General features: G+C 56.5%; 1 protein-coding gene across 1 annotated transcript in view; it reads right to left on the reverse strand.

Moving 5' to 3' along the window:
• Positions 1-11233, reverse strand: part of LOC144241196 (protein-arginine deiminase type-1-like) — a 39433-nt gene that overhangs the window by 5750 nt on the left and 22450 nt on the right. Inside the window, exons 6-12 of the mRNA XM_077775684.1 lie at positions 11077-11202; positions 9224-9396; positions 9024-9127; positions 7995-8118; positions 7496-7603; positions 5996-6147; positions 792-936 (exon numbers count right to left, since the gene is read on the reverse strand). Of these exons, the coding sequence (XP_077631810.1) occupies positions 792-936; positions 5996-6147; positions 7496-7603; positions 7995-8118; positions 9024-9127; positions 9224-9396; positions 11077-11202 (932 nt within the window). The remainder of the gene's footprint in view (positions 1-791; positions 937-5995; positions 6148-7495; positions 7604-7994; positions 8119-9023; positions 9128-9223; positions 9397-11076; positions 11203-11233) is intronic.

Genomic DNA, 11233 nt, shown 5'->3' on the forward strand with positions numbered 1-11233 from the left:
CCCCCCCCCCCCCCCCCCCCCCCCAGATGCAGGAGACCCCACAGTCAGGAGGAGCCTGATTCAGAGGCCAGACCACACCTGCGGCTCCCCTCTCCCCCTCAGGCCCAGCCACCAGCCACAAAGCTCTCTCAGCAAAGTCTCCTAATCCTCCAAGCTGGTTTACACCCCCAGGCCTTTGTCCGAGACAATCTCTCTGCCTGGGTGCCCTTCCTCATTTGTCATCCAGGGAACTCATCACTGGTCACTGGGAAGCCTCCCCTCCCAGGCTGCTTGCTCTCTGAGGGCTGGGCCCCTCTCTGCAAAGTGGTGGTGCTGAGTGGTTAAGACGCAGGTCCCAAGCCCTCTGTCTGGGTTTGGGTCTTACCTTACCAGTAACTGCCCTTCTGAGCCTCAGTTTTCCCATCTATAAAATGGGTTCAATGAGACTAGTACCCACCTCATGGAAGTGTTGGAGGATCAAATGAATTAAAACACATATACATCCTAGGTGCTAAGTCTTACCAGTTATTATCCGTATCATTCCTGGGTCTAGGCTGAGCAGTTTGTATCAGAGCAAATGCCCGGCAAGTGTGTGAATGAGTGTATGAGTAGTAGAGCCGATGAGGACCCTCCTGAGCTGAGCTCTGACCTCCTCCAGGAAGGCCTCTCTGATTAACACCACCAGGTTTCAAGGGTGCCTGGGCTCTGAGCTGACTATGGACACGGGGGTGAGATGATGTCAAATGGCTTTGCCCTGTTCCATCCCATCAGGCTGGGGAGGGGCAGAGGTGGCTCAGATAGAAGGGACGCACCTTTTGGTCAGAGGTGGGCACAAAGCTCAGGAATTCGTCCACATGGCCCACGGAGAGCCAATCGGAATAGAGCTCCAAGGGCGCTTGCACCTGCTGGGCCTGGAGGAAGTCCCGCACCACCTTGGCCATCCGCTTCCCACCGGACCTGGCCCGGGAGGGAGAGAGCAGGGTCACTTCGCGCCTGCTGACTGCTGCCTCCCTGCACGCACGTCCTGAGCATCCCACCCCTGTCCCAGCCTCATGACAGCCCTCTGAACGGGCCTGTTTGGTCCCCATTTCCCGGCCCCAGCCGCCAGGTGCTCCCAGGAGCTCACTTGTCCATCCGGACCATCGTCCCCAAGAGTCCGTCCCCACCTCCCAGCCTCCTCCTGCCACTGAAACGAGTCAAATGAGAGAGCGCCACTTGCCAAAGGGGACTGTAGACCCTCACCTCACAGCCCGGGACTCAGAGAGATTGACTCTCTACCCAGGATGCCCAGCCTCTGGGTCAAAATGTGACCAGGACCTGGAGAACCCTTCCCTGAGCCCAGTGTTTCCCAGAGTATGGGGTCTGGACCACTTGGGCGTCAGACTCTGGAGGGAGTGGGGTTCGTTTAAAGAGGGGGTTCCTGCGGCGCCTGAGTGGCTCAGTTAAGCGTCAACTGGGTTTTGGCTCAGGTGATGATTTCACTGCTCGTGCCCTGCATCAGGCTCCCCACTGCTGGTGTAGAGCCTGCTTGGGATTCTCTCTTTGGCTCTCTCCCTCTAAATAAATAAATAAACCTTATTTTTTAATTTCTTAAATGTTTATTTATTTTTGAAGGAGAGAAAGAGTGTGAGCAGGGGAGGGGCAGAGAGAAGGAGACAGAATCTGAAGCAGGATCCAGGCTCTGAGCTGTCAGCACAGAGCCAGACGCAGGGCTCGAACCCACGAACCGTGAGATCATGACCTGAGCCCAAGTCGGACGCTTAACCGGCTGAGCCACCCAGGCGTCCCTAAATAAATAAACTTTAAAAAATAATAATAAAATAAACGGAGGATCCCTGGGTCCCAACTCCCTCCACATCTAAGCGTCTTGGAGCACACGGCATGTCCGAGGCTGCAGAATCTGCATTTCAACCAGCTTCTCAGCTGATTTCGTGTGCAAGGGAACCACCACCCAGCGCTGGTGTGTTCAACACGGTCTGTCTCACCCCCAGCAGTTCCCGAAATGAGCTCTGGGCATGTGCAAACCACCCTTTACCAGCAGAGGGAGGGGCTGGGGTGGAGGACAGGGGGCAGGTCCCAGGAGCTGGGGTCCTCGAGCTGTGGGAGGGGACATTCCCAAAAGCTGCCTGCGCATGTGCGGAGTTTGACCCTGCCTCAGGCAAGGCCACGTCCCCATTTCACAGATGAGGCAGCAGAGGCCCAGAAAGCTCAAGGGGATGACTTGTCCAAAGTGGGAACAATGTATTACACACTCTGGGTACCTTCCACCTGTCCCCGGCACAGGTAACCATGCGGAAACACACATCCACGTGTACAGAGATTTCGTTTTTCAATATGTTTTACAAAAACAGGGATCACATTCCTTGACCTTGTTTGCTTGTCTTAAGGATGAATCGTGGACAAGCTCCCGGAACAGAACAGAACACAATCCCAGCCCTCCCCTCCTCCTCTCTGCCACCGTCTGGCTCAGACACCTCCCTCCTCTAAATAGTCTTTTTTTTTTTANCCCCTCCTCCTCTAAATAGTCTTAGCGGCTTGCCCTTTCCCCTGGTTTCTCTGCTTTCACCCTTGCTCCCCTGTGGTCCAACCTGATGGAGGGTTTTAAATATGTCGGGTCACCTCCCTCCTCCGGCCAAAACCCTCCTACCCCTCCCATTTCCCTCACTGCAAAGTCCTCACCACGGCCTGCACTGCCCCTACCCATGCCTATCACTTTCCTCTGTCCACTCTCCTCTTCATGTGCTCAGTGCTGGCCATGCTGGCCTTCTGCTGCCCCTTGCACACACCAGGTACATTCCTGTCTCAGGGCCTTTGCACATGCCATTCTCGGTGCCGGGAATCGTTGCCCGCTCCCCACCTCTCCTGGCTCCCTTCCACCTCTCTTCAGGTCTGCCTCAAATGTCACCTTCTTTTTCTACGAGCCCTTTGAAAATTACAACAATCTCTCAATCCCCTTCCCAGATTTATTTTTCTTTAGAGCATTTGGTACTATCTGGCATATTTGAGATCTCCTTTATTGCCTGGCATCCCACCAGAATGTAAGCTCCAGGTGGGCTGGGATTTTGTCTCTGTTCACTGCTGTGTCCCTGGCACCTCTCACATAAGAGAGGCTCAAAAAACAATTGCGAATGATATGCTTTTGAACGGCTTTTTTAAAAGATGCTTTAAAAAAATACTTTTGAGCAGCTGTGTATAGTCCCTTGTCTCTATCACTCAAAGTTATTACAGACAATGACTAGAAGGGAGACCTGACAAGCAGTGACAAATGACAACACTGATTTGACTTGGGAGATAGGAGTGTGGGAAATATTTTTCTTGTATTTCTGTTATGTTAAATACACTGCTGGCAATTTAAAAACATTTCTTTTTTTTTAATATTTTTATTTATTTCTAGGAGAGAGAGAGAGACAGCGTGAGCAGGGGAGGGTCAGAGAGAGAGGGAGACACAGACTCTGAAATAGGCTCCAGGCTCTGAGCTGGCAGTCAGCACAGAGCCCGACGCGGGGCTCGAACCCACGAACCGCGAGATCATGACCCAAGCGAAAGTCGGACGCTTAACCGACTAAGCCACCCAGGCGCCCCTAAAAACATTTCTTAAACACGCCAAGATGGTGGAGAAGCGTTAGCCTCCAGAAGCTTCTCATGAGCACAGAGTGGCATCAGAAACGCGCAATGGAAGGAGCAGGGGCCCGAGCTCTGCAGCCTGCAGCCTGTAGGCTGGGGGAGGGAAGGGGGGGCGGGGAGACCCCGCCCTGCACCAGACCAAGCCCTGGGAGGCGTCAGCCCTGCTCTCCAAGTCACATCAAAGCCACCACTAGGGGGCAGAATTGCTCAAAGATGATTTTTAGATGTGGGGAGCGGAGTGTGAAGAACTCAAGCAAGCAGAAAATGGACCAGACACTTATTTAGCACCTAGTGTGTGCCTGCCTGAGGCTCCTCGCACTGAGTGTCTTGCTTAATCTCCATGACTCCCCTATGATGTACATACAAATAACAGGCCCAGGTCACGATCTGAACTCTGCACTGCTCAGCTCTCTGACCTCATCCCCCATCAGGCCCTTCCTTGCTCATGCTCACTCTGTTCCAGCCCCCAGGAACTCTGTGTTGCTCCTCTAATGTCTCTTCCACACTCCTGCCTCAGGGCCTTCGCACTGGCCATTTCCACTCCTTTGCACATTTTCCTCCCAAATACCCACATCTTTGACTCCCTCGCTTCCTTCAGGACTTTGTTTAAGTGTCGGTTTCTCACCAGGGCTTCCTTTCCCTAACAGGCTATGTTATCTACTTATTTGTTGGGTTTGTTTATTGTCCGTTTCTCCTTGGTAGAATGACTTGTTCACTGCCGAGTCAGAAAGAAGCCAAGACAGGACCAAGTGTTAAGTTTGTCTGGAGTCCAGGGAGGAGACCTGGGTTCTGACTCTACCACTAACTTGCTGTGTGGTCTTAGGCAGTAGCGGTCCCTCTCTGAGCCTCAGGACCCCTTCTGTTTACTAAGGACCTTGTTCCTGTGTTCTCAACACAATGGTCAATGGACTGGGTCACAGCTGCACTGGAGGCCCCCACTGTCCCATCCCTAGTCCCTGCTCTGACCCTGGGAGCTTCTAGAATATTTCTTTTATTTAGGTCTGCAGACCTGCCATATGGGAAGTCCCGGTAAATATTTACTGAATCGGCAAGTGAACGCATGAACGAGTGCACTCACTTCACTTTTCTGAGCCTCAGCTTCCTCATCTGTAAAATGGGAATAATAATTATCCCAACCCCATAGGACTGTTCTAAGACTTAAATGAGGTAACCTGGGTAAAACACTTATGTTCGTGGCACATAATAGATGATCGATAACTTTTGTCCAATAAGTTCCAACCTGCTTCAAAACAGACTCCCTGCTGGGGGCCCAGCTAAGCAATCCCTAAGTGGTTAACATGAATTCTTTATTTCCACTAGTGCTGTTTATGTAGCCAGCCCAGAGATTAGTAATAGACCCATTACACAGATGAGGAAACTGAGGCATGGACTGTAAAATAATGTGTTCATTTCACAACGTATCTGCTGTGCACTGATGTATATCCATCTCTAATATCTTCAGGAGTGCCTGGCACATAGGCATGAAAAAAATAGCTTTAAATGAATTAGTTGAACGCCTACTGTGTGCCAGGCACTCTAGTAAGCACTGCTTAAGCGGTATGCCCAAAACCACACGGCTAGCATACAGCAGAGTCAGCACTTGAACCCGAGTCCAGGCGTGCCCCAGAGCGCCTGCCCCTTCCTCCTGGGTCCCTCCCCGCAGCCCACCCGGAGGCCCCAACGGCCTCCCACGTCCAGGGCTGTGGGCAGGATCGGATCAGATCACAGAGTAGCACCTGAGCCTGAGTCACCAGCAAGGTGAACACTCCTCCTGCTGTAGCCGACTGTGGCCCCGGGCACCCAGCTACGTGCCCGGGGTTGGTGCCAGGGAACCTCGCCTCACCTGATCGGGAGCCCTGAGGCCGCCAGGGTCGGCGCTTGAGGCTGGGTGGCTTTCCTGTGACCGCCTGGCTGCTCTAGATAGTCAGTGAGGGCNCACCTGTCACCCCGGTGTCCTGACCAGCCACTCATTCACCGGGAGCCACATGGTGCCCCCCGGGCTTTTTAAGCTATTGCTGGAACAGCAGCTATTTTGACCTCCTGCTGGGAGAGGTCAACCTGTCCATCTCCTGCCTCTGTGCCAGATGGCATGACACGTCCCCAGAACCCCGGTGTTTCTAAAGAAGCAGAAGGTCTGGGTTTTTACAGAAGGCCCCCCCATACACACGGAGGTGGGGACTAATTAAGCTCACGAAATGCCAGGCGGGCCCGTAGGCTGGGGGTCGCCAGCTGGTGAGTTTTCTCCAAAGATTCTATGACCTTTTCAATCTAATATCCCGTGACTGTGAGTCTTTGACTCCAGGACTGAGCGGGGCAGTTAAGGCCACCTCTGGGACTGGAGACCTGGAGGTGCGACGGTGCCCACGCCCCCGCCCCCGCCAGGGCCCCTCACCTGGGGAAGCTGCCGCCGATGAGGATCCGGCCCAGCGGGTACTCCTTGCCGCCCACCGTGACGGGCGGGCTGACGTCCAGGTTGCCGAAAGAGTCAAGGCTGGAGGCGCCCGCGAACTTGATCTCCCGGGTTACATACCCAAAGTCGGGACCCTAGGGGAGGACCAGCAAGCCCCCAGCCCCAGAAGGAGGGGTCAGTTAGGACAGGAGGCGACAGCTCTTGGCAGGGGGTGGGGGGTGAGATTCAAGTCCAAGTCCACAAAGGGATGACTAGAAAATCCCCAGACGCTGAGAGATCAGGCAACACGCCTCTGAAGAACGCGTAGGTCAAAGAAGAAAGCCAGGTGGAAACCTGGCAAGATTCTAGGGGAGGCTGGTGGCTCAGTCAGTTAAGCATCCAACTTCGGCTCAGGTCATGATCTTGAGGCTCGTGAGTTCGAGCCCCGTGTCAGGCTCTGAGCCTTCTTTGGATTCTGTGTCTCCCTCTCTCTCTCTGACCCTCCCCTGCTTGCTCTCTGTCTCTGTCTCTCTCGAAAATAAATAAACATTAAAAAAAAGATGAGGGCAGAGATCAGTGACCGATACCCAGCCAGGTCAAGTCTGGGCTTGGGGTCAAGCCCTTGGTTGATGCAGACTCATCCCACAGGGCTCGTTATTACTTGCGCTGGGATGGGTCCCTGGCCCCTCCAGGCTGAGGTACATGCCCTTGCTCTGTGCGCCCACGGCACCCGGGCGCCCCCTCCCTGCCCCCACCCTAACACAGGCATTGTGCTGCCGGTGGGGGTGTGGGAGGCGGTAAACAGGCAGAGATGGTGAGCTGCAAGCCTTAGGACCACCTCGAGAGGCAGGTCAGCCTAGCGATAGGGCTGTGGAGACAGCCCTTCTGGTTTTGCCTCTCGGTGCCACTAGCTGTGTGGCCTGGGGGTCAGTTACTTAACCTCTCTGAGTCTCAGGAAAGAGGGGATAAAGACAGCAGCTATCCACAGGACTCTGGATTGATGAGTGACCATGTAAAGCCAGGGCCGCATGCCTGGAACCCAGCACACGGTTGCTGGGGCTACTTTTGTCCCCACCCTGTGCATAGGAGGCAGCATGGGGCCCGGCACGCAGTAGGTGCTCAGAAAACATTTGTTACCCACAGAGAGGCCCCACCTGGTAAAAGCAAGAGTGATGAGGGCCCACTAACGGTGCATTTCCCCCATAAGGCAGTTTGGTGTCCCCAGGGCTGACCCTTCTGTTGACTCCCCCTTGGGGGAGAAGGGCCCCCCAGGACAACTTTGCTGGCCTGCCCCGCCCAGAACAGGGAGGATTTGCATGTTGTTTGCATCTCATTTGCATATTCTGTCCCAATGCCCCCACGGACTCCCCATTTCCCCACCACCTGTGTCCTTCTGCCCCTTGAAAGGACCAGGATCAGGGAAGACTGATTATAGGGTCCCGTGGTGACAGGTCCTGTTACAGAGCCGCCCGAGGGACCCCCACGCTGCCCCGTGCCACACACCAGGATCCGCTTGTAGGGGAAATCCTTCAGGCCTCTGTTTCGGGGAGAGTCAAAGACCACCGGGAAGGACTTGTGAGGGGCCACGGTGTAGCCAAACTCCATCTCGTCCTAGGAGGGGAGAGGAGGCCATCACAGCGGTGCCCCCGGCATGGTTTTCCTGACACGGTGATCCCCACTCCAGACCCGGCCCAGGGCAGTGCCACGGATCTTCCCCAAGCACTGGGGGCACAGGGGCCAGGGGTGGAGGTGAGGCTTCCCAGGACCCCAGCTGGGAGAGGCCTCTGTCTGGGACCCGAGCATCTGGGGGAAACGGGGGAGCCTGGAGTGACACAGGCAGTGGGGCGGCGTTTCCGAAGCCACCTGTGCCTCGCCCCCCTACCCACCCCGCGCCCTCTGCCCTGACAAGTCCTGGCTTCTCTAGGGAGACTGAGGCTGTGCAGGCCTCACCTCCCAGAGTCAGGGTGAAGGACGGGGCCCCCAGGCCTGCTCCCACACCCACCTGGATCCAGCGGTCATTTCTATTTTCGATCCAAGGGCAGACGATCAGCTTACAGCTGGCTTTCAACGCGAGGTCAGACATGTCTTCCAGAAATTTCTTATTTGAGCCATGAGAGTCTACCACACTGCAAAGCACAGGGGGAGGGGAACGTGATGGTGACCTCTAACCGTGGCCTTGGCCCAGTCTGGGCTGGGCCCCATGTGGCCTAAACTGGGTTTAGGGGTTCAAACACAGCCCCCCCCAGAGAAGAGAGATGATGTCCCCGGATCATATCAGGTGGAAGGCGCAGGGGGAGGGGCAAGCCCAGGTGGGTGGAGCCCAAAGGCAGGCCACCAAAGTGGGGGGGAGGGGCCGCCATGGAGGAGGTGGCCTGGGGACCGGGTTAAGGTGACTGCCAGGGGACAGGGAGCCCCCCCACTCCTGCCCCTTGGCCCACACAAAGGAACCAGGGTGGGTAAGGGAGCACCTGTGGACACACCTGTTTCTCTCCACCATCCCGGCCTTGTGACTTACGCTCCACGTCAGCTGTGCCCTTGCCACTGGTCTGGCCGCAGACGCAGGGGCCCCAGGGGCCTCCCCCATCAAGGCCCACCTGTCCTTCAAGGGGCCTGATGAGGATTCTGGGCCACGGCAGAAGGACGCGGGTCCCAGGCTGGGCCAGGGCTCAAGGCAGATTCGGCGGCCGGGTCCCGTGTTCCCCGCAGCCCCCCAGCCCCCCAGGCCAGACTGAGGCCAGCACGCCTGCCTGAACGGGGCCTGGCCTCGGTGCCCAGACTAAAGCCACACTGTGCTGGGGCTGCTACGGGCCGGACAGCGTCGAGGCAGGGGGCTGAAGCTTGAGCCGGTGACCTCAGCTGGGGCCTTAACTGACCAGCCCGAGCCTGCCTGCTGCTCTCCCATACCCAGCCTGCGCCCACGGGTGCCCTTAGTGAATCCTTCCAGTGAGTGAGGGCCCAGCCCTGGACACGGACTCCTGGTCTGTCTCTGTGGGTCCAGAGATGGTAGCTAGAAGGAGGGGGGAGGCCTCACCTGCACACATACAGCTCCAGGGGGGGCTGGGTGTTGGGGGTCATGATCCAGGGGGCCACGCGGAAGACCACGGTGTCTGTGAAGAGGGGCACCTCAGGCAGGGTCTGGGGGCAAAATGAGGACTGAGTGGGCCCTGCGGGGAGCCCCATCCGGCCTCGAGATCCCCCCGCCCCCAGCCCGGCCGCCAACACGCTACCTACCCCCATGTCCACCAGGCTGACGCTGAGGGAGACGAGCCCCGAGAAGTCAGCATCGGGGAAGGCGAGTCCCTCCACAAAGAAGCTGATCTGCCGCTCCCCTGGCTGCCGCTCTACTTCGTAGGACAGACGCTGAGGCCCCAGCACCTGCTTGTAGTCCTCGAGGGAATGCCCACCTAGGGGAGCCAGAGTCGGGAGCCGCGCTGGGACAGAGGACGGGAGGAAGGGAAGCAGAGGCCAGGAGGCCAGCAAGCCAGGGCGAGCCACCTCCCCGTAAGATCTACTCGGCCGCCCCTCCCGAGCTCTGCCACACGCAAGCTGTATGACCTTGGCTCCGTGACTCAACCTCTCTGAGCCTCAGTTCCTCATCTGCAAAATGGGCTAACTGCATCTCGTGGGGCCGTGTAAGCTGTACGTCAGATACAGAGATAAAAGCAGCCGGCACAAAAAGTGAAGAAAAAGGAAGGAGGTGCAGACCCCTTCTACGATGTGGGAGAACCTTGAAAATACTCTGTTGAGTGAAAAGCCAGACACAAAAGGCCACACACTGTCCAACGCTGGTAGATCCACGGGGACAGGCAGCGGGTCAGTGGCTGCCCAGGACTGGGGGCAGGGGCCGGGGGGTGACAGCTGAGAAGCATGAGGTGTTACTTGGGGGTGACGCCACTGTCTTGGAACTAGATGAAGGCGGTGTTCGCACAGTAGTGACGATGCGCTCAGTGCCACCGAAGTACCCACTTTCAAACGGTTCATCTTACGTTACGTGAATTTCACCTTCATCTATTTATTTACTTTTAATTTTTTTAATGTTTATTCATTTGTTGGGAGGAAGGGGGAAGCGAGTGAGGGAGGGGCAGAGAGAGAGGGAGACACAGAATCGGAAGCAGCTCCAGGCTCAGAGCTGTCAGCACAGAGCCCGACGCGGGGCTCGAATCCAAAAACCGCGAGACCGTGACCTGAGCCAAAGCCGGACGCTTAACCACCGAGCCGCCCAGGCGCCCCCACCTTCATTTATTTTTCAAAGCGCCTGACCCTCAGTACTTCTGTCCTGCCCCCTCTATCCCCCTGAGGGTGGCTGGGAAATGTCCCCCCGGCATTATCCACAGCAGGAGCAGTTATCTGATTGAGATTTTGCTTACATTCTGATCACAGTGTTTCCAAGCGGGGTGTCTGCCTAAGCTTCCAGCAGTGGGGCATGAGGAGGAACATTCTGGCTCCTGCCAGGCTCGTGTAGCCAGAACGACGAGTTCTGGGTCAGTTTGAACAGAGGACGGTGAGGAGGAAGAGGCAAGGGAAGAGGAGAGGCCTCTTGCTGTTTATAAGAATGCGTAAAGGCAGCTCAGGGTTAAGGGTAGGTGTACACATATTTTTTAAGCCACAGACTTTGATTACTAACATCTCCAGCAGAACAGCCGGGTTCTGAGGCCGGGCCTGGGCCTCAGCTTCGCCAGTTCCCCCTCCTTCCTCGCCCAGCCTGCACAGAGCTGCTGGTAAGTCAAGGGCTCATGCCAAGCCGACTGACCAGAGGAGGGGGTGGGCAGTAGACAGAGGAGGGGCTTGGGCGGTTCAGAGGCCTGGGTTTGAATGCCTGCTCCATCCCCAGCTGGCTGTGTGACCTGGAGATAGTGGGTTCGCTCGTCTGAGCCTCAGTTGGCCCCCTCTGTAAAATGGGACCCATTTCCGAACCTCCTCCTTAGGTAACACGCTGTGAACTGCTGGAGAGGCTGTTGGTCAGCAGCAGAGAGAGTTGTGGAAGATGCTGGAAGGTAGTGGGGATGTGGATAAGAGAAGAAAAGAGCTTGGGAAGCACAGAACAAGTGGAGCAGGGAGGAGAGCGCCCCCAGCAGACCACTCACCCCTGGCACAGAAGACCCCTACTCTTTTGGAATCGGAAAACGGCACATCCAAGACCAGCTTGTGGCTGTCGAAGAGGCTGTCCGGGCCGTCGCAGCTCAGCACCATGGGGGACATGTCCTGCAAGTCTGCAGAGATGGGCACCCTGGGGGCAGCTCT

This window comes from Crocuta crocuta, unplaced genomic scaffold, assembly GCF_008692635.1.
Source record: "Crocuta crocuta isolate KB4526 unplaced genomic scaffold, BGI_CrCroc_1.0 scaffold127, whole genome shotgun sequence".
Lineage (NCBI taxonomy): Eukaryota > Metazoa > Chordata > Mammalia > Carnivora > Hyaenidae > Crocuta > Crocuta crocuta.